The sequence below is a fragment of the Rhizopus microsporus genome (assembly GCF_002708625.1).
Source record: "Rhizopus microsporus ATCC 52813 unplaced genomic scaffold scaffold_3, whole genome shotgun sequence".
NCBI classification, from domain to species: domain Eukaryota; kingdom Fungi; phylum Mucoromycota; class Mucoromycetes; order Mucorales; family Rhizopodaceae; genus Rhizopus; species Rhizopus microsporus.
The window spans coordinates 1,497,048-1,518,562 of record NW_019671918.1 but is presented as its reverse complement, the minus strand read 5'-3'; the positions used below and the strand labels follow the sequence as shown (position 1 = coordinate 1,518,562).

At 37.4% G+C, this 21,515-nt stretch overlaps 10 protein-coding genes across 10 annotated transcripts; 6 read left to right on the top strand and 4 right to left on the bottom strand.

Moving 5' to 3' along the window:
- Nucleotides 1–453: 453 nt before the first annotated feature.
- RHIMIDRAFT_273265 (uncharacterized protein) lies at nucleotides 454–1,027 on the bottom strand. The gene has a single exon (XM_023612375.1). The coding sequence runs from the start codon at nucleotides 951–953 to the stop codon at nucleotides 510–512; it is 444 nt and encodes a 147-aa protein (XP_023469400.1). The 5' UTR covers nucleotides 954–1,027; the 3' UTR covers nucleotides 454–509.
- Nucleotides 1,028–2,956: 1,929 nt separating this feature from the next.
- RHIMIDRAFT_248815 (uncharacterized protein) lies at nucleotides 2,957–4,564 on the bottom strand (the record flags this gene model as incomplete). Its single annotated transcript, XM_023610562.1, has 1 exon — nucleotides 2,957–4,564. One exon carries the CDS (start codon nucleotides 4,562–4,564, stop codon nucleotides 2,957–2,959), a length of 1,608 nt encoding a protein of 535 aa, XP_023469399.1.
- RHIMIDRAFT_290033 (ARM repeat-containing protein) lies at nucleotides 4,432–8,903 on the top strand. The gene is made up of 15 exons (XM_023613703.1): nucleotides 4,432–4,879; nucleotides 4,931–5,030; nucleotides 5,079–5,189; nucleotides 5,241–5,324; nucleotides 5,383–5,445; nucleotides 5,513–5,752; nucleotides 5,805–5,935; nucleotides 5,991–6,252; nucleotides 6,309–6,450; nucleotides 6,500–7,286; nucleotides 7,342–7,626; nucleotides 7,676–7,747; nucleotides 7,797–7,914; nucleotides 7,961–8,140; nucleotides 8,195–8,903. The coding sequence occupies exons 1-15, from the start codon at nucleotides 4,839–4,841 to the stop codon at nucleotides 8,459–8,461; spliced, it is 2,883 nt and encodes a 960-aa protein (XP_023469398.1). The 5' UTR covers nucleotides 4,432–4,838; the 3' UTR covers nucleotides 8,462–8,903.
- Nucleotides 8,904–9,040: 137 nt separating this feature from the next.
- Nucleotides 9,041–11,307, top strand: RHIMIDRAFT_273262 (RAI1-domain-containing protein). Its single transcript, XM_023612374.1, has 7 exons — nucleotides 9,041–9,685; nucleotides 9,731–9,883; nucleotides 9,948–10,034; nucleotides 10,097–10,352; nucleotides 10,404–10,503; nucleotides 10,568–10,721; nucleotides 10,770–11,307. Exons 1-7 carry the CDS (start codon nucleotides 9,500–9,502, stop codon nucleotides 10,989–10,991), a joined length of 1,158 nt encoding a protein of 385 aa, XP_023469397.1. The 5' UTR covers nucleotides 9,041–9,499; the 3' UTR covers nucleotides 10,992–11,307.
- Nucleotides 11,308–11,374: 67 nt separating this feature from the next.
- On the top strand, nucleotides 11,375–12,332 carry RHIMIDRAFT_91940 (SRF-like protein). The gene is made up of 3 exons (XM_023615872.1): nucleotides 11,375–11,720; nucleotides 11,782–11,817; nucleotides 11,868–12,332. Exons 1-3 carry the CDS (start codon nucleotides 11,508–11,510, stop codon nucleotides 12,210–12,212), a joined length of 594 nt encoding a protein of 197 aa, XP_023469396.1. The 5' UTR covers nucleotides 11,375–11,507; the 3' UTR covers nucleotides 12,213–12,332.
- Nucleotides 12,333–13,232: 900 nt separating this feature from the next.
- Nucleotides 13,233–14,713, top strand: RHIMIDRAFT_273252 (UPF0029-domain-containing protein). Its single transcript, XM_023612373.1, has 3 exons — nucleotides 13,233–14,011; nucleotides 14,063–14,541; nucleotides 14,590–14,713. The coding sequence occupies exons 1-2, from the start codon at nucleotides 13,246–13,248 to the stop codon at nucleotides 14,251–14,253; spliced, it is 957 nt and encodes a 318-aa protein (XP_023469394.1). The 5' UTR covers nucleotides 13,233–13,245; the 3' UTR covers nucleotides 14,254–14,541; nucleotides 14,590–14,713.
- On the bottom strand, nucleotides 14,274–14,639 carry RHIMIDRAFT_235027 (putative MRPL31-mitochondrial ribosomal protein, large subunit; the record flags this gene model as incomplete). The annotated part of the gene is made up of 2 exons (XM_023608284.1): nucleotides 14,274–14,541; nucleotides 14,590–14,639. The coding sequence occupies 2 exons, from the start codon at nucleotides 14,637–14,639 to the stop codon at nucleotides 14,274–14,276; spliced, it is 318 nt and encodes a 105-aa protein (XP_023469395.1).
- A 75-nt stretch (nucleotides 14,714–14,788) lies between the features above and the next one.
- RHIMIDRAFT_91918 (uncharacterized protein) lies at nucleotides 14,789–15,776 on the top strand. The gene is made up of 4 exons (XM_023615871.1): nucleotides 14,789–14,855; nucleotides 14,906–15,013; nucleotides 15,073–15,352; nucleotides 15,399–15,776. The coding sequence occupies exons 1-4, from the start codon at nucleotides 14,795–14,797 to the stop codon at nucleotides 15,694–15,696; spliced, it is 747 nt and encodes a 248-aa protein (XP_023469393.1). The 5' UTR covers nucleotides 14,789–14,794; the 3' UTR covers nucleotides 15,697–15,776.
- Nucleotides 15,777–15,855: 79 nt separating this feature from the next.
- On the bottom strand, nucleotides 15,856–17,995 carry RHIMIDRAFT_198686 (MFS general substrate transporter; the record flags this gene model as incomplete). The annotated part of the gene is made up of 8 exons (XM_023606311.1): nucleotides 15,856–16,433; nucleotides 16,484–17,064; nucleotides 17,117–17,163; nucleotides 17,215–17,266; nucleotides 17,322–17,443; nucleotides 17,502–17,605; nucleotides 17,656–17,759; nucleotides 17,811–17,995. The coding sequence occupies 8 exons, from the start codon at nucleotides 17,993–17,995 to the stop codon at nucleotides 15,856–15,858; spliced, it is 1,773 nt and encodes a 590-aa protein (XP_023469392.1).
- Nucleotides 17,996–18,900: 905 nt separating this feature from the next.
- RHIMIDRAFT_273234 (uncharacterized protein) lies at nucleotides 18,901–19,457 on the top strand. The gene is made up of 2 exons (XM_023612372.1): nucleotides 18,901–19,102; nucleotides 19,164–19,457. The coding sequence occupies exon 2, from the start codon at nucleotides 19,214–19,216 to the stop codon at nucleotides 19,385–19,387; it is 174 nt and encodes a 57-aa protein (XP_023469391.1). The 5' UTR covers nucleotides 18,901–19,102; nucleotides 19,164–19,213; the 3' UTR covers nucleotides 19,388–19,457.
- Nucleotides 19,458–21,515: the final 2,058 nt, after the last annotated feature.

Sequence of the window (21,515 nt, the reverse complement as noted above, 5' to 3'; positions counted from 1 at the left end):
GTTGAATAAAGGAATCGGGATGCAACCAGGAATGGCTTGATAGAGATTTGGATGCGCAGCAAAGATAGTTGTAAAGAAGAGATGAAAGGCAGAGGCGATAGGATCTTGAGCAGGATAGAATCTGATGGGAGTTGAATTTGGGTGATGATTGTAATTGTATTTATAAGGTGTATGTTTTGTAATGAGCGAATCTGCGTCAGAGTTGTAGGCGAATTGGCTTATTTCAGGTGTGACAACAGAAGAGGAAGTCTGAAAGGTAAAAAATCGGGTGATTGTGAAGTCTATGAATATAAAAATAAAGGGTAAGAACACGTGTGAGGGTGTATATTTATTGGATTACCATAATTGACCAGTAATGATAAAATAGGTAACACCACAGGATAGATTTCTCGATCATTAAAACGGCCTAATTGAAAGGCAACTCCTGCAGCAAATTGGACTTGATATTTAAGTAAAAGAGGGATATTATGGTGATCTATTGAATATATTAGAGCTAATACGCAGATACATCATCCATGCTTATTACCATGCTCTATCAGCATATTCCATATAATTTCCCAATCCATCATTTCTAATAATCGAGTATGGGTTGGATTTAAAGCGAATGAACGACATAGGTACAGTGCTCTAAATCTTCTTTCTAACTGACGTTGCCAATCGATGTGGTGAACCAGTCTTCTTCTATAGATGGCCTTTGTATCAAATCTATAGTGAAATGCTCTTGACCATAATGTTTGTAATCTCCAGGGGTCTTTATGTACAAGATAATAAAGGTATTTACAGCATAATGATAATTCGATTAAAGAAGTTGGATATGAATCCATAGATTCAAGAAGTGCTACATTGGTGATAATCTCTAATAATAGTTCTTTTGGTAGGCTTAATATAAAACTTTTCTTTAGATGATGACCAAGCCAATCACCATGTTGTTGTTGACCTGTCATAAAATCCATTTTTATAATATAAAAGAAAAATAGTAGCAGTTAAAAGGCATGAAAAAGAGAGAGAGAAAAGAATAAAAAAAAAAGGGAGTTTCACTGTTTTCTAGAGTCTAGCCCAAGTCTAAAAGAGGTAAGTTCTTTTTCCTTTTTTTTTTCGTTGCTGGGAATTTAACTTTTTACACTTTTACCCAATCCAAACTATACATTTGATTGGCCGATGTCCTTTATATTCTCCAATCAATCTGTTTGTTTAAAAACTACTATAAATGGTAACTATTTTTCACTGGAATTCTACGAATTTACAATAATTAAAAGATACAATTTCAGCCAATAAAACTCTAGTCCCATAAACTAGTTGCGCCTTTGTTTATTTAGAGTGTTGCTAAAGATAATTTCGTCAAGTTATTGGCTAATAGAATGAATCTAAAATAGAGCATTCTTTCACTTAGCATTGTTACCTTGAAAACTAAGACATATCGAACTACGACAAGTTCATTTTTTCCGAGATTGCTGCTATATATTTTAGTATTCTTTTTTTTTTTTTTACATAAGACGGGTGTCATTTTTTTCCCTGCATCATGAGATATTAAGATGTGCCACCTTAAATATTATAGTTTCATTAGCTTGGTTCAACTAATTTACCGTTCTTTCCCAATATCAGACGCATACCCTGCACCCAATTCAAAAGCTGTCGTGCCATAAAAAGTGACAAAATGACTACAGTTGTCAAAGATAAAGAGCAGGATCTGTATATTCTCTATTTCTCGGGAAATATATAAAATTTTTTACTGCGAGTTGCTTTGCATCTACTAGCCATGCACTTAGTTTTTGGAGGATAGTGTCAGGGACGGGGAGTGTTTCGGCAGTTGTAGGCATCGTGTCATTTCTCCGACAGATTAATGATAGACTAAATTTCTAGATAGAAAGTGGCAATGAGACACTGAAGGAAATGGAATCAGTTACAAAGAAGGCAAAGAGCGAATTGACTTGCATAATTCAGACAGTGATGTCTTTTGCATGTAAAGACATGTGATGAGAAAAAAAAAAAAAGAACAATTGAACCTTCTTGAGAAAGCTGGTAATTCGAGCATCAAAGGATAACTCCTAAGCAAATACCAGGTAAAGAGAGTCCCAGAATGTTCGTATTTCTCTACAGCAGACAACAAATCTATTCCCGCTTGAGCAATCCCACAGTAGACATGAGAAGACGCAGTTAGCGATATTACAAAGTGACAAAGGGCTGGCCACTTTCTTGTAACACGTGTCATGCAAGGGGTAAGGCGATCTAACTACACATAACAGAATGACCAGAATGAATGAACTCCCCAGCACTTCCTAGGTTTCGAACTCTGGTCATCGAAGTCAATCCTATGTATCAAATAGTCAAGCTCGTCTTTCGGAATTCTAGGAAGCGTTATGTAGCTTTCATACATAGGCCTAGTTCCAAATGTGTCATCATTTTTCGCATCGGCTTCAATTGTTCTAAATTCCGCGAACTCCTCGTGTTGACTGGAGGCTCATGCCATCAATTGCTCTTTTCGTGCTTTTTTTAGTTCTTTGAAGGCTGGAAGCATTATTAATCGCTGACAACATTTTATTTTATTTATTAAAAAGCGCCAAAAAAGACAAATGAGTGTCTGTTGAGGGGAAACTATATGACAATGGAGCAATGACTACTATTTAAAGCAAGTGTTGGCAATATCTTCAAAAAAAAAAAGTTATGGCAACATATATATTTTTCCCATCAATTATGGTAACGCATTATCGTACATCATACGTTGAAATATGGCGACTTTGTCATAGTGTGCAAAGACAAGCAATGTGACCACAGTAAGGGTGCGCTTGAGTGTAATACTCTTTGCTTTTCATCAAGTGTTTTTACGCTACTTTTTGGAATAGTTTCCGATTTTCCTGCTTTCCAAAAGTAATTCAGTTTTATAAGACATGTATTAAACACTATATACAAAAGCCTGATTTCAAAGAATATTTTTATTGACTACATACAATACATCTGATTATTGTGTCTTTATATCTTTTGCTGCTTTAGCTTGTTCTTTAGCCCATGTCGTTAAGGATCGTTCAAGGGAAGCATAGACTAAGCCTCCTTGTTCAGTAGTCCATTGATAGATAGCATAGACAATGCTTGTTATCTCGCTCGTCATTGCCTGCCAATTCAGATTGTAGAGATAACCCGAGACTTGCTGTAATGAGCTTGACAACAGTGGAGCTTGCTTTGTCAGCCAGCTCTGTAAAGCCATGTACATACGATGGGTGAGGACAAGGGTAACTTTCAGACATTGAGAAGCTACTATGTGCATATACCCAACGACCTGAGTTAAATATGCGCCAATGACATCAAACAAACGCTTGCAGGCATTATGGACAAGTGGTCCAATCATAAAGTAGAGCCAGGCGGCTGGTTTTTCGAGGTACGGTACAACGCGTAGCCATGTGGGGTAGATATAGGTAACAAAGTAATGACTCACTTTATCTCTCAGTTGATGATAAGTGGCAGATAATCGTGGCATAACATGTTTAACGTACAGCCTATAGGCTGGGTAAATAATTTGAAAATATGCTGTCTTCAATAGACTGGCCAAATAAGATCCCAGTAGGCAGCACTCTGAAAGTGTCCAGACAATGTGTGGTGCCAAGAACATGTACATACTCTCTAGACGCTGTTGAAATTGATGTGTTTGAAGCATCAACAAAAGCTGATCAATAGCTTTTACTAACCAGGTCAAAACTCGACCAATGGTAGGCGCAAGCACAAGGTCCTTTATCTGGACACCTATCCATGACAGCACACGACGACTAACCATTACCGCTCTTTGTAAGAGCTGCACAAGCCTTGTTGATGCGCAATAGTCATACACAGTAGGCACGACTACAGTAGCTATCCATACCACATCGTTCTTGACAGATATGTACAAGTGTGCTACGCCTTGATATACCAGGCGACAAAGATGTATGATACGTGATATGACTGCTGTCGTGGGTTGCCAAATATTTCTATATCCAATCTCGCACAAATCCTCTGCGAGTTGTTTCCAATCGTGAGCATTAATAAACTTTCTCCAGGCAATCATTGTTTCCTGTGACAATGACTGAATAGCACAGCCAATGTGATAAATAGCAACAGTCGTATTTTCCACATACTGTAACACAACTGGTAACGTGTGCTGTCTAAAGTTTGCCTGGTACGCATAAAACGCAGGACCTCCCCTCTCCTCCCACCACTGACTGCATTTATTTATCTTTGTCGGAAGTGATACGGTGACTGTTTCAAATAACCAATCATCTATATAGGGTATAACTCGCTCTATGGTCCAAAGTGCGTAGTATATGCTGAATCGAACTGTGTCAAATATGACTCGAGCAAGAATATAGAGTGCAGCAAATGGTGAGACAAGGATATAGTGTGCAATAGACAGATTCTCAATGTTGTTTTCTTGTTGTTTATGCCCTGTGCTCTTAATAGTTTCTGCTGGCTGTTGTTGTTGTTGTTGTTCTTGGCGATCGGTTTTCCATTGAGGATAACCTCGGACTATGTACAGTAAGAAAGCAACAACACAAGCAAATACAATGCCTTGAAAAGAAAAAATAAAGTAAATGCTAAACATGTTTACATTGCTGAAAGAAAAGAAATAAAAAAGAATAAAAAAAAGACTTGGCACTAATACGTCACACAGCTATCCCAAAAAGGATGTATGATACCATTGAAGAGAAAGAAAGAAAGAAAGGGAGAAAGAGGAAGGGGATTTATGTGTGTATAGATAGAAATGCGATATGAAGAAATAAAGGCGCGCTTATGTGTGGTGTCACTGTTCCTAGAATTTTTGGCGCCGTTTCTCAAAAATAACAGCCATCCTTTTCTTTTAAACCCGTCTTTTCTTGATGAAACGAGGATATGAAGCAGCCTTGGTCAACAGAGACAGGTAAAATGGTATATATGAAAAAGCGTGTATGTCTTGTTAAATATTATATAGTTCTATTACTGTTGATGCTCCCATTGTTGATCATGCCAGTATTGAATGGATTCCATCGTTTGATGGCTTAAGTTCCAACCTTGTTCAAGATCGTATCAAGGTAAGAAAAGAAAGATAAACAACAAATGAAATTAAGCTCTTTATTTAGACATTATTGGACATTGCCCGATATGTATTTTTTATATCACTTGATCAACAAACAACATTAACTCAAGCATTACTTGATCGACTTGAAGTAGAAACAGACAACGATGCCAAAGTAATGTTTATAAAGCATACTAGAAAACAAACGCTAATTCCTTAAACAAAGGCCATGATCATCTTGTTAATAGAAAAATGCTGTCAGTTTCCTAATATCAACAACTTGCTGATCTTTCAACGGCTGTTGGCACAAGTAAGTTTCTTTGTTTTTGTTTTTTAGCGTGAAAGTATTGACAAGGTCAAGTAACTAGTTAAAAGATGAATCAACCAAAGTGAAATACCATATATACAACAGTATATGCAAACTATTAAAGGTAGATCTCACACTCACACACGCGCATATAAAGCTTATTATCAGTAAACTCATTTAAAAAAAACTAGAGGAGACGCATTGCTGTTGACGAGCATAGTAAACTCTTGTTATTCTCTCTCTTTGAACAGCTTATGCTTGATCTATCCAGCACACATCACAAAGTGAGAGCAGCCGTGATCCCATTGCTCTCATTGTTACCTTTTATACTAAAGGAGTTGAACATGGATAAAGACAAAATCATGTCTGAAATGGAAATACAAAAGGTTATCAGCCAGTATGCTAAAGACCAAGACCCTCGAGTGAGAAAGGTGTGTGTATAGGCCAATTAAAAAAAAAAGTGATGTGCTTATATAGATATAGAGTGCTCTAGATTCACTTGTTCAAATGCACCAACGAGGATGTCCTCTTGACTTATCAATATACCACTTATCAGTAGCAGCCCTAAGAGACGATTATGAAGAGGTTCGCATTGGTGGATTAAATTTGATGGGGTAAAGGTATCCATTTGACAAAGCTTGAAGAAATCACTCATCGTGTATACTGTAGTGTGTTGAGTTCACTGTACCCTGAACATCGATTAAAATTGGCACATGAGGAAATCACAGAAACAACGCGACTTATTGATGACGCGTTTAATAAAGTGTGCGACTTGGTCAATGATGCTGCGGTCATGGTCCGTACAAAGGCCTGTGTGATGATGGCATCTTATCAGAATGTGGGCACAGACATGCTAAAGCAGACGTTTAGCAAACAAATCATGTCACATTTAAAACGATCTCTTCCAAAGTGGAGGATGCAGCAAAAGAAGGTGGACGAAAAATCTTTTTATAAAATAGCCATATGACTCATGTGTGTTCTCTATAGTACGCAAATGGAATGATACCTGTGGCAGAAGGTGATTTTGACGTGGAATCCGATGAGTTCCACCTCCTGGATTCAGGCGCATGTGGTGCGTTCATTCATGGATTGGAAGACGAGTACCAAGAAGTGAGATACGCATCTATTGGTAATTACTTACATACCAAAATGCCGCAGTTCTCTTGACAATTCTATAGATTCGATTGGGGAGCTATGTCTGTACAATGAAGAGTTGACAAAGAAGGCAGTGGAGAATCTTGTAGACATGTTTAACGATGAAATTGATAAGATAAGAGTAAATGCAATTCAAAGTCTTCGTAAGATTGGCACAAGATCACTTGTGGAGTTTGATGAGGAGCAGCTTGAAATTGCAGTAGGAGCTCTTGAAGACAAAGAATCTGTTGCCAGGCATGCCACACACGATCTATTTACAGTCATTCGGCTGACACAACAAAGTTCAATGACAACCTTACTCACAGCGCTTGAAGCCAACATGAAACGATACCCGGAGGACATGCTATCTATTTATCGATGCCTAGGTCGAGTAGGGAAGCGTCATGATGATTATGTGGAGAATTTAATACCGCATATGCTCAAGCTCGATCGTCGGTTTTTGCCAAGAGAACCTAATGTTGACGACATGATGTACACTGCTTATGTGATATTAATAGCCAATGCGTGTGTATCCAATATGCGACTGCTCACGACTTTACCAAAATATATATTCAGACACTTTGCCTACTTCAAGAGCAAGTATGCTGACTGTTTACCTGATTTAAGAAAGCTATACAAAAACGCTGGAATAAAGTTAGAAGGCGATGTTGATTGTTTGCCCATGACATTTAATCGGTCCAAAAAGGCAACAACAGATGATGCAGAGATTTATACAAAGGCCACTGTAGAGATGCTTCAGGTGATTCAAACTCAAATTATGAGAAACGATGAGTATAAGCTTGCCTTGGTAACACTGGAGGCTGCAGCACGGTAAAAGAGAAAGAGAAAATGTCAAAACATGGAAATGATTGACTCGTTTATATAGTAATTTCAAATATATTGCCAGTCTAAAGCCTGTGGATGCTGGGAAATCGGATTTAGGTCAACTTTATCTCGAATGCTACAATATCATGATCAAGATAAAGCAAAGTCACTCAGTGGGCGTCTTGTCGCCCACAGTACGGCAAGACGCTGCTTTACTTTTCAAATACTCATATACGATCGAACATACCTTCTTGGGGCTCTCTGTTAACGTGTTGCACGCGGCTGCTCTCTTTCGCATCTTGGGAAATATGGTGTGGCTGTTTAGTGTAGTTAAACAAATGCCAGTGTAACTATAAGAAAGAAAAAGATGAGCTATATCTCACAGTTGCTTATAGGTCGGGCGATACATCATTTGATTTGAAACATATGCTGATTGCTGCCAAACAGCGTGTTGAGTTAGTTCAATCGTAAGAAAAACAAGACAATATCTGCTTGTAACTTACTTTAGATGTATAGATGTTTCCAGCATAAAGTTCATGATAATACCATTCTTGATGACCTAAAAAACGATTTAGTAAAGGCAATTGAGTTACCAAATACTTCCAACATGACTGCGCTGTATTCATTCATTACGGTAAGCCCCCTTTATATACATATACATTGACTGATTTGTTATCTAGTCCTTTTTACCTGTACCTATGCAACTGGATAATAATCCCGTGAAACATACATCAGCCGTTATTACTTATCCATTACCTAACGCAGATAAGCCGTTAAAATATAGTGCGATATACAAACTCAAGCTCCATGTGGAAGCCAACATATTTAATGTGAATGATATTACGTACATTGCTATCGAGGTAAGTATGAAGTCTTTCCATTTAGATGAGTCTAATAGAAATTTCCCCTCTTAGGTCGTATTGCCTAATGAATCCTCACATGTATTTTGGCCAGCCTATAGTCACTTTAAGCCAGTGACTCCACTTAGTTACAAGCTGTCAACAGATATTGAACTTGAATTGCCACCGTGGACGGAAGCAGCGTCTGTGAAGATCCAAGTGATTGTATCATTCGAACCTGATTTACCTGGATTAGATGAGTATATCATGACTTCTGTGAAGACTGCTTCTGCTGCTGTAAGTGAGCCACTGAGTTATGTGGTCTTTCCTCAAAGCCATTGAAGAAAACGAATACACACGTGTATATGTGATATGCGTCATTTGGTATGAATAGCAAGTGTAAGGGACAAGCAATTATGTTTTGGCAATTGCATAATGATAAAGATATATATAAAATATTCACACGCGCGTGAGGTGTCTATTGCCATTCTATTTTTGTGTGTGCGTATATATGTGAGATAATTACCGAGCTACCCTTTGATGCAATCCAAAATTCCCTTCCCGGTTTTGAAAGGAAGAGATAGTTGGTGGTGTAAGGGTCTATTTTAAAATGCATAATATGCCAAGATATTCTACTGCCTTTACTCTACCGATTATTACGATCAATACGCTGTAATTTAAACTACTCACAAAGGGGACATAAAAACGTTTGCAATGATTATCATTGAACATTGATTTTTTTTTATTCAAGTCAAAAAGATTGACAATAGAACTACAATTGTATATGTCGTACCTAATTGCCTCTATTTCGATTCTAGATGTGGTATTATTTTCAGAACCAAAAAATATCGAGTTGATGATATCTGTACTGAAGTTGATGAGCTGGTTTATAATAGAATCGTTCAAACATGTCTGCCGATAAGCTCTAGTGTGAATGTTTCTTAATGTCGTCAGCTTTATGACCTACTTGCACTGCTTTGTGCTAGAGGCTGCTCTAATAGAGTGGGGTCAAACGTTGTTGTATTGATGCCAGCGGTTTGCATTACTTGTTTGAAGGTAGTGGCTATTGTGGGCAATTAAACTAATCATGCTTGCTTTGTATTTCCCAAGTAAGCCAAGAAAGGCTGTGTGATCCACGGAAGGTGATTGCCTGAAGCTTTTAGAGTTTCCGGAAACTGATATAGTGAAGTAGGTTTATAAAGCAGTTAATATGACAAGAAGCTTGTCAGAAGTAGAGAAACAGTTTTGGATGATAAAGGCTTGGGTCCAAGCCAAGTTGCCATCAAGAAGGAACGATCATGCTTTGGGTTCTGAGACCCAAGTTGACTATCTTTCATTATTCGAGCATTTTTCTTTTCACGTTCCTTTTTTATTTCTTTAATGTCAAAAAGATCAGCAACAACACAATTAAATGAGACAGAAATGATTAAAAGGAGCCAATTTTCGTTTCCATTAGAAGCTAATGAACGATACGAAGGCTCATTTCCAGTGTATAAGCAGCCTCAGGAATTAACATGTTATAGCATAGATCATCATCGACGAGTTTGGTTTGATGATCGAGAAATGGTAAAATTATAAGTAATGACAAGGAAAAGAATTAACGTCAAGTAGAAATATTATTATCCACCTTTAGGAAAAGACTTGAATGTTGGTTACGATCAGTTTATTCAAAGAGACGAATCAGTATCTGAACACATTGATACCTTACTTGATGCACTCACGACAGTAAAACAGAAGCATCCATCGGATATACAAGCTGATATTGTAACTAGATTGTATATCGATTTTATATATATATGTGTACACGAATGACTAAACAATATGCTAGGTTACTTGGCGTGGTATAATGACAAAGATACTATGTACACCCTATAGTCGAAGAGATGCTTGGGAACTACGTGCGACAAGATACAATGTATACACTATAGACTCTAGTGCTTAACAGTCAGCTAATATATATATGTGTGTACACTGTAGGGAACTATTTTTATTGAAGAACAATCATTAAAAGACAATAGCAAAGACACAGATCGACAAAAACTTATGGGATATTGGGGCTATCGATTTGAAACACTCTGTACTGTCAGTCAACCACCACATAAAGTAAACAAGGAAGAGCTAAAGAAACGCGATAATGAGAGTGCAAATACAAATGTACAGTACTGTGTAGTAGTAAAGACAAAATTAGGCAATAATTCCATTATTATGGGAGCAGAGGTGGACTGCTGTAGAGGTATTGATGCACTCTTTTATTTTACAAAATATACTCATAAAGATAGGAAAGACATCAAACCAAAAGATCCCACTGCACAATTGAGCAATTATATAGAATTAAAGACATCTAGAGTAATAGAAACAGGTAGACATGACTACTCATTTCAAAGGTAAAAAAAGAAAAAAGAAAAAAAAAGTGCGTTATGTGTATATGATTGCAAATGCGGGTGTTAGATACAAACTATTGAAATTTTGGGCACAATCCTTTCTTGTTGGTGTACCACGAATTATTTGTGGGTTTAGAAATGACAATGGTCTATTAATGGAAGTGAAGCAATACAAGACATTAGAAATTCCTCGACAAGTAAGAAACACGAAAAACACGTGGGTAAGTGACATAGAATCAGAGTGTGATATCATCACTAATAACGAAAAGAACCCTGCTGTATGTTTAAATTTTGCAAATCGATTGCTGGATTGGATTCAACATAATATCACTGAAGACGATCCTACGACGACGTATCAAATTGAATTTAAATCACCTTTTGAAGAGATTAATATAAAGTGCACAGGCCATGCCAATGTATTTTTAACTCAGAGGTTTATTGAAGGAAAGACACTAAATGAAATTGGTGGCCAGAGAGCTACACAAAAGTAACCACTTCTTCAAACGCGTCATAATAATAAAATGATCGAATTGGATACGTTTCATCTAAATTGAAAAAGTCAATCAAAGCGAATGAGAAATCATGATTGAAATGAATATGAAAAAAAAAGGGGAGAAAGCGTCGGTATTAACAAGGGGAGAATAAAGAGAGAGAGCTCGATCGTAAACAAGGACAACTCATGACACTCAGCAAAAAGCCTCTTCTACTCAGCACATTCTATATTAAAAAGCCGCTTTCAGTTTAGAACCAGTTCCATTACTGTCAATGTGTCCATCCCTTTTTTTGTTTCTAAAAATAATTTTTTTTTCTTGGACTTTTTTTTAATTTCAGGTTTTATTTTGAACCCTTTTTTGGTTTTTCTTTTTTCTTTTTACTTTTTTCATTTTTTATTCGAGAAAAAGAAAGAAAGGTAACATTGCCGAAGATTAACCCAAACCGTTCTTGTTGTTAAATAACTTTTGCCTTCTTGCTTTTCTTTCTCTTTTACATAACAGTACACCACATAAATGGGACGTAAAAAGATTCAAATTCAACCTATCAAAGATGACCGTAATAGACAAGTAACATTTTTAAAGAGGAAGCATGGTTTAATGAAGAAGGCCTATGAATTAAGTGTGCTATGTAATTGTGAAGTGGCGCTAGTGATCATACCATCCAATAATAAAATCATTCAATACTCAAGTTCTGACATGGATTCTTTATTAACCCGGTTTAAGAAGGTACATACTGATTGATCATCCTCTCACCATTTTTTAAAAAAAAAGCTAAAATTATAAATAGAGCGATTGCCCTCGAGAGATAAAGACAAATGAAGATGTAAGTTTATTCTATAATAGAAAACCAAGAAAAACTAATCGTATGCATAGTTTATGGAGAATGCAGCCAAGAGTGGTCACCATGTAGATGATGAATCTGATAATGACACTCTAGAACAATCCGAAAAAGTTGTCAATGAAATAAAACCTCAGCAACAACAACAACACCAGCAAAAACATCAACAACAGCAACAACCTGTCATGGTGGTCCCGACTCAGCCAAGCATGTCATTTCCGTTTAATACGACACGCCCCCATGGTTACACCAACGTTCGTCATCCATTGCTATTGCAAAATAATGTGTTGCCAACACCTTTTGATTTGTATCAACAACAACAACAACAACAGCAGCAACAGCAGCTATTTTTACTGCAACAGGTAACCATGACAACTTAAAAATAGAAGTTTTTTAAACTTTTTATAATAAATAGAACATGCAGCAACAACAGGAGCACAGACATATGATGACACAACAATTTCATCCAGCCACAGTTATGATGCATGAGGCTGGAACATTGTACAACAACAATAACAGCCATCAAAACAAAACGCCCCCTCCGGCCCTGTATCATTCGCCTCCTCATCCATCTCCAGATCAATCACCCAAATCTGAACCCGGTACGCCTGACAAAAGACCTAAATTAAACGTGACAATACCTCAAGATACGACAAAACAAGGAATTGAGCCAGGGGTAAGTAAACTTATAAAGATGTATGAAAAAGAGCTAAGCATAAACATCTAGTCTGCTTTACCTTCGCAATTCGCGCAAAACTTGCCTTCACCAACGACGTTCTTCCCAGAGTTTTATTCATTGAGCCCGATCCAGACGACAAGTCCTTTTTTAATACCGACGACATCAACACCATTATTTAGAGAAACCGGGGTTCGAACTATGACTGAGTAAGTAAAAGAAAGGGGAACGAGAGAGAGAGGCTAGACTTTTTAATACTTCCATTAGCAAAAGATCTTATTATTGTCAAGAAGAAGATAAGAAGAACAAGAAAACCAAGACAGAAGCTTAACCTTTAGTGTATATTTTCATGGGATATTAAATGCACATACTCACACTCACACACACTCACACTTACACACCGCATCATATATATAAAACAAATACATATATAGTAGATTCACCTCTCTAACACCAACACTACACCACCTATTTCATTATTACACCTTATTGCAGATATGTACATGTATACACATTCAATATACACATCCACATATATATACACACACACACATGCATTCATCATATATACTCTTTCCCTTCTTTCTCTGTCTTTCTTTTTTTATGTTGACAACACAAAGTAGCCATGTTGGCTTTATTAACTACAATAAAAAAGTTTATTTAAATGTATATCCATGACATCTATGAGCCTGAAACAAGTCACAGCCCCTTTACCTTTTACTTTTTTTTTTTCTTGAATGAATAAAGAACAAGAGCTAGAAAACAGAGAATTACAGGCACAGGAAATAGAAGCCTTGGAAGCGATATTTCCTGAAGGCCTCAAAAAAGATCCTTCATCAGCAGACGCTTACATCTTTACAATCAACCTTGATCAAGACGATGACCAAGTCAAATCACCACGCACACTCACCCTCCGATTTTTTCTACCACCAACATATCCTATGCAAGATATGCCTGTATATGAGGTCAGCTCTATCTACTGTGGAGCGAAGAAAGTAGACGATACCCTGCTAGACGCAATTGACCAAGGATTCACATCTCTCTTTGAGCCGACACAGGTTGTCCTGTTTGAGTGGATAAGTTGGTTAAGAGAGTTTTTGGAACAGCACGTTGAAAAGAGTCATTCTTATGACCAGCAAGTGCATGCCATGGAGCAATTATCTATAGAAGAAAAAGAAGAAGGCCAAATAGAAGACCAAGAAGAAGACCAAGAAGAAGACCAAGGACATGATCGGCCCATGGTTCGGGCTTTGATGGGCTCTCATTTTAACGAGTCTCCACCCAAGATATTCTCAAGTGAGCCACTTGTCGATCGTAAATCAGTCTTTGTTGCTCACGTAGCAAAGGTCGACAATGTACATCAAGTCAAGCTAGTTATTTCCTGTCTATTAGAAAATAAAAAGATTGCCAAGGCAACACATAACATTCTGGCATATCGCATCACTATGCCAGATGGCAAAGTACTCCAGGACAACGATGATGACGGCGAAACGGCTGCGGGCAGTAAGTATATCTCCAATTTCACTATTCTTTCATGCTAATCCATTATATTAGGTCGTCTTTTGCATCTAATGCAAATACTTCAAGTGGAAAATGCTGTTGTGATCGTGACAAGATGGTATGGTGGTGTTCCTTTAGGCCCTGATCGTTTCAAAGATATCAATAATATCGCACGTACTGCACTCGAACAGTATGGGTTTATAAAGCAGCCATCCAAGCATAGCAATAAAAAGGGCAAAAAATAAGTTCTATTTACATGTTTATTTTAAAAACCGGGAGGACTGGTTCTATTTGTCTTTTTAGTAAACTTGGGCACTTTATGGAATGATTTGCGGTGTCCCTTTGCTGTGCGGCTGAATACAGTATATTTCTCTCGTGGAAGCATTTCGGATTCCTTGGGTAGTGCTAATGCTTCTGTCAAGGCTTTACACTCAACACCTGATTGAGCAACAGTTGAGATGACTTGATCGACGTCCTTGAGTCTCTTTCTGACATTGGCTTTACGAGTAGCTGACATGCGGAAAGGATTCTTCCTATAGAGGTTGTTAGATCTATTATGACTTGATTATTGGTCCAATTACCATAATAAACCACTTTGGGCTACTAATGAAGGTCTGAAGGCACCAAACATGTTGATATGAAATATAAAAGGGAAAAAGTCCTTTTTTTCATTAATACCAGGGCAAGAGAAAAAATATGATTGGCTGACAGTTGACATGATTTAGTGGCTTTTTTGCCCTTCTCTTACCTTCTTTTCCTTTTTCTCTCTTTTTTTAATCAAAACAAATGCCTGAAGAATCGATCGAACAAAGCTATCTTCCTTTAGGAAAGCAATTAGCTGCCAATGGTATAAATAAATATGGAAATATAAAGAAGCCTATTCTTATTATATTTTAGAGAAAAAGACTCGTGACAAAGCCGTTCGATCTCTTCGCAAGTTTTTGTCCACTGATTCCAACTTGAACGAGACTGAACTGTTGAAATTATGGAAAGGATTATTTTACTGTAAGTGACAATAAGAGTCTTCTATGTGCAAAAGTGTTTATTTTCTGTATTTTTTTTAGGCTTTTGGATGTCAGATAAGCCTTTGATTCAACAAGCACTTGCCAACGACCTCGGTTCGCTTGTGATGGAGTTACCAGCATCAAACGCCGTTCCCTTTTTAAAAGCATTCTGGCAGATTCACTGTCAAGAATGGCATGGATTAGATCGAATTCGTCTTGATAAATATTATCTACTGCTTCGTCGTGTGATATACTTCTCATTCCAGTTTTTGGCACGAGAAAACTGGGATCATGTTTACTTGGATGCTTATAGCGATATGCTCTTGGAAGGGCCCTTACAGTAAGTGAACAATAATACAAATGTACACAATATTCATCACCTTTAGTCCTTCTGATCGAACCAAGCCTGATGCAATTAGATACCATATTATTGATATTTACTATGAAGAATTAGAAAAAGTGCTGGATGACGTTCGATCGAAATCAGAAACAGATGAATTGGATGTCCCCATGGAAGAAATTAACAGACCTATGGAAGTGATATCAAAAGAGGGTGCAACCAAGGTATTAAGAAATAAGGCAAAGGAAGCAATCAAGCAACATGAACTCGAAATGTCTGCTATGGCTGAAGATGACGATGAAAACGACGATGAGGATGATGGTGAGGATGACGATGAAGAATAGATATTTATGTACAAATGATATAAAAAGAAATAGAGAAATAAAACAATGATTTATTTTTTTGTACATAGAATATGAAAGTAATGTAAGAGTGATGCTTACGGGATTAAAGTAATATAGTAATGCAGAATGGGGTGATTATAAAGTTCTATACATGTATGCTTACACTTGCTGTTTGGCAGACGACTCCTGCTTTGTTGATAATTCCTGTTCATCTATATTTTCCTCTTTTTCAACGGGAACGTCAATCTTTACACTTTCATCTTCAGTTTTTTCCTGCTGCTCTTTCTCTGTGGCAGCAGCAGCAGCAGCATCAGCCGCTGCCTTTGCTTTGACATGTCTACGTACTGAGTGATGCTTGACAAAGAAGGATGCAATGAACCCTAAACCGGCCATAGCAATCAAAACGTACCAAATCATTTGAAGGCCCGTAACATAAACTTCAATAGTTATATCCTTATATGCTTCAGGAAGACCATGATTGACGTACTCTGAGGATTGAATGACACGGTAAGCTTCATCTGTAGGAATCAATTGGGGGAGTTCTTGATTCAAATGAGAGTTTAAAACGGCAGATGAAATAGCTACACCCAAAGCGCCACCAAGGATACGCGAAAAGTTACCAAGACCTGTGACAACAGCGATATCCTTGATTTCTACAGACGCTTGAAGGGCAATAATGGTTGATGAGAATAAACTACCAAGTGCCCCAGCGCCAATGATAGTGATACCATAGATACCTGCATGTTGCGTAAGAAATAAAGCCCTTTAATAAAACTATAAAACTTACGAGAAAAAGGCGTTGTTTGATCATATAAACTTGTCAATCCGATCCACAAGGTAAGCAAAGCCATGCCAACACAGATCAGAGGTCTATAAACACCCGTCTTGGAGATTGATAGACCGACAAATGTCGAGATGAAACAAAGCACGAGTTGCATAGGGATCAATCGAATACCAGACCACATGGCGCTGTCATTACGGACAACTTGGAAATAGACTGGCAAATAGTAAACAGCAGAAAAAAATGTCATACCAAAAAACCAGTTCACCAACAAGACACTTACAACAGATCGATTACGGAACAGGCGTGGAGGCATCAGGGGTTCCTTGGCAAATTTCTTTTCGACAAAGACCAAGAGGCCAACGAGAAGAACTGAGAGGACCAAGGGAACGATGACTGCAGCTGATTTCCATGGAAACGTCTGCCCTCCAAAATTGAGAGCCAACAAAAATAAAGTGGAAAAAGCCAATACGATGACGGTACCTGTGTAGTCGACGCGCTTTAATTTCTCGGATAATTTGGATTTAGGTGTTGGCAGACGCAAGAAATATAAAAGAATGGCAACCGCAACAGCTCCAATAGGAAGGCTAAATGAAGACTGTTAAAAAATTTTTTCAATGGTCTATTTACGTTATTTACTTGATGTAAAAGTTCCATCTCCAAGTGACATAATCCGTAAACGAACCCTATCATAAGCATGGTTAGTTTGATTATTAGTAATAAAGCAGCATACTTACACCAATCAATGGACCAAACACACTTGCCAAGGCAAACACAGCATTGATAATACTACAAAGGTGGATCAGCACTAATCTCCAAAACGCCTCTTTGTGACTTTTTTTACCCCTGATAACTTCCTCGCTTCTCTAATGGGACGATATCCGAAATGATAATAAACACCATTGAAGTAATACCTGCAGCGCCAATACCAGCAATGGCTCTAGCAACAATCAACATGACCATAGACTACGCAAATAAAGGGTTATTCCTATTCCGAATATTATTCCCACGTCGCTATTGTTACCTTGGCGGCACCGCATAACACAGATCCAAACAAGAATACTCCAATACCAAACATCAAAATCCATTTTCGACCAAAGATATCTGAAAACTTGGCAAATAACGGTTCTAACCGAGAGATGTCAGCATTATAATATGAATGATTTCATTCAACTTACGAAATGCGTCAAATGTTAAAATGTATGCGGTGGCTACCCAAGAAACAATTGACATTTGATTGAAATCTGATCCGATTCTTGGTAAAGCTGTTGATATAATAGTACTATAGTCATCGTCAGTGGAATTCATTATTACAATTGATCTTTATAATTACCCATCGAGTGCAGATAAAAAGAGTGCAACTTGAAGGCCAATAAATGTCAATACACGAGCAAGTCTCTTGTTTTTGTATTCTTCTACACTGGGCTGTTCCTCCGGTTTCTCGGGATTAACTGGAAGTACTGTTGTCTGATCTGTATTGGTATCAGATATGGACGCAGGATCTGAATTGTCTTTCATAGCTGTTTTTTTCAAGTGAAGTGGAGTAAAAGGAAGAAAGTCCTCGTACAAAGAGATCACGTTAAAATATAAATTTATAACTGTCCGTAGATCCCCACCTCAGGCGACAGTCTAATATAATTGGATGATTTATGTACATTTTAGGCAAGTAATTGTTACGCACGGATTAAAATCTCGCCGTAGACCGAAAACCGCGATCACAAAGTTTGAGCATCAACATAAATGACCGAATGATGTAAAAAAAAAAAAAAATATCGATCTGCCCAGGCCAGATCAAAAGAGTGTACAAGTAGCCAATAGAAACTATGCCACGGCATCTTGAAAAAAAGAAGTAAAGATTGCGTAGCATGATCCATTTGGATACTTTCTGCCTTTTTTAGAAAAAACATTCACAGCTTCCAAGACTGAGATCGTTAAATTTAAAAAACAAAAAAAAAACAAAAAAATAAACCGTTTTGCCTTCTCTGAGCAGATAATTCAAACCTCCGCGCGTTTGCTATTACAGTTGATAAGAGTATGATTTTATCGATTCAGACAATCTATATTGCTCAATTTACGCAGCGCTCAATCACCAACACAAGGCGAACTTTGCCTCAAACATCCTTTGTTGATACCTGTTTGTGTTATCTGCCATATCAAGGATCTGCTGTTAAATATTTCTATTGTCCATTTTTTTTCATGAGAAAGGCTTTTTAGCACTACATCCTTTCTGATTTTTTATCACTACAGATCATAATAAGCATGTTTCTCTACTCTTATCCTTGATTCCAAACGAGAATTTTTTAGTGTTCACGACCCAATAGATTGACCATGTCTTAGCGGACATTTTACTTATTGGATTTTGCCTTCAGCTTTGCGGATCATATTTTTTATTTTACGGATGGGCTTACTAACCTAAAGCATTGGTTCAAGGGTCAAGCATCTATCAAAAAAGGGTTGAGAATGACTTATCCAGTTTGCGCAGTCTTCCTGAGTAGCTTTTTTGGCTGCTTCAGTAATTCTAAGGCTGAGACTGTTATCAACACTAAGGCAATTTTTTCTGATATTTCCTTTGATCTTTGACCAAAATAACTCAACTGGGTTCAAAAAAGGCGAGTAAGGAGGAAGGTAGCAACCTTATAGTCTCTTGACGCCACTAACTCTTGAACTTCGTTGACTTTGTAGATAGCTGCGTTATCCATAGCAATAAACGTTCCTGCATGTCAAATTGATTCCAAGATGCCCATAAGACTACTCAAGAAATCTAAGAAATTCTCGCTTCGCGTGCCCACTCAAGTGTTCACCTCAACTTTGTCAGTTTTGTCATTGCCCCTTTTGCGCTTTTTTGTTCCACTAGCTTTCTTTTGCACAGCCTTTAGCTTACAAAGCATGAGCTCAGTAACATTTTTTTAACAAATCGCCCCAACAATGGTCACCGTGACTCTTCTGTTTGAAGGAACAACAGATTTGACAGGCATATCCTCCTTGGATCGGCCAAATATCTGCGAATATGCATGTTGGAACCTGCTTCATCAATAAAAACACAGTTTTGATTCCAATCCATGCTACCGTCATTCTGCCATTCTAATGCTCTTTGTCTTCTTGATTGCAAAGTACTCTGGGCTGTTCTTGCTGCTACTACTAGCTCTAATTTCTTAAAACCCAATGAGGCATGAAGAACAAGATGTTTATGAAGCCTCGACAGGTTGATTGATCCAATTTGAGGAAACATTTTAAGCAGTGCATCCCTCGCTTGCCAAAATGCCGTTTCAGGGCTTTTGGTAAAAAAGCCACAGAGAAACTCAGTATGAGATGGTTAGGGCTTCCCTACCCTTTTGAGTTTGCTTTTTTTTTGACCTAAAAGGAACTTTTCTATATCTTCTTTGTATTGCTTGACATAGTACTGAACAGTTCTTTTCAACTATGCCTACAATCAAACCTGCTTTTCTTGCTGAAAGGCTTTGTTCAATCACAAGGTTCAGAATTTCCTGTATTTGTTCAGGACTGTAAGATCTGTAGGAACCTCTAGCTCTTCCTGTGCTCTTTTTCTTTGGTGCATCAACGCTTTTGTAGACTTTAGTCTCAGTAACATCAAAATTGGCTGTTGATTTTTGTTGTTCCTAGCCAATACCTTCTTAGGAGGATTGATAGCCTGCAAAATCCAGCAGCTTTTTCAAACTTGGTTCAGGTTCTTTTTTGGATGTTTCTGGGTTTTCCCAGTGATGCCATTCTAAGTCTATTGTCTCATAGAGATCGCTAGCATTCCCTTCGATATACATAGACTCATACTTAGGAATATCGTCGAGAACGTTGAGGCAACGCATATGCTCGTTTGGAACACAATCTGTAGTCATTTTTAATAAAGAAAAGAAGTACGTAAAATATAAGTTGAACACCAAATGCACCAGAAAATAGGCTAATGCTACAGGCGTTTCCTTGGGGCGCTACATGTGGAGTCACTATACAACCTCACGCTACCAAATTGTCCATCTAACCTAAGACTGTGCGGTGGAATATCCTTTGATGTGAGATATACATTTATCATAATTACACGTGAGCTAAGTGGTCTTTGTTGGTCACCTGACAACGTAAAATTAGAATAAATAAAGAGATAACAACATTTCTTGTTTATTCCTTTCTTCTTCAAAATAAAAACAAACCAAGATGGTGACTTTATAATTTCACGTGTAGTTTGGCGCTGCAGATCGAAAAGCTTCGTTGGGCGAAGTTATAGGTAATGGATAGAGGTAGCGTCTGTAGTACTAGTCTAAATTCTGGTGTATGTAGTGTTTCCCTTGTTAGCTATTGATCCTTCACTGTTTTACAACTATATAAGCATAAATATCACAGCTGTATTGAAAAATTATCAGCAACTACCTTGCTGCCTACTTTTGTAGAAGAGTTGTAAATCTCGTTGCCTTTACAAAAAAAAAAAACATTCAACTGATAACTATTTCTAGGACATTAAACGGAATTATGTGGATGAATGAAAGAATTAGACGAAATTATTATATTAATGAAAAAACATGGAAGGCAGCCATAAAAGAGTCTAATGTTGAATTCAAGGAAGACGATGACTATAAGGATTATGGAGATATTGATAAAATTTCAGAGGCAATGCATAATGCTTAATAAGCACTTTTGAATATGGTATGCACTGCTGATACATTTATTATGATAATCAGTTGCTTAAATTAGATATACAGAATGCTGAGAAAGAGGCTGTTGAATGTTTGGCAGTATTCAAAGAGCAATGATCAAAAATTATGTGAAAGAATCAGTTTGCTTTACGATATGTGAGCTTCATGACATCAGTTTCATTGTTGCATTTCTCTCTGACATGCCTTTATTAGGATCCAAATTTACAAGAAGAATAATGTAGATCATTTTAAAAAGCCATTATTTGCTAGTCATATTGTTGAGAAAATACTGGTTCCATTTTTATGCGCAGACGGATACAACATTATCTTACAAGGGTAAAATCCAAATTCCAATGAAGCATCTAGAAGTGCTATAACAATTATAAAACATTCAATAGGAA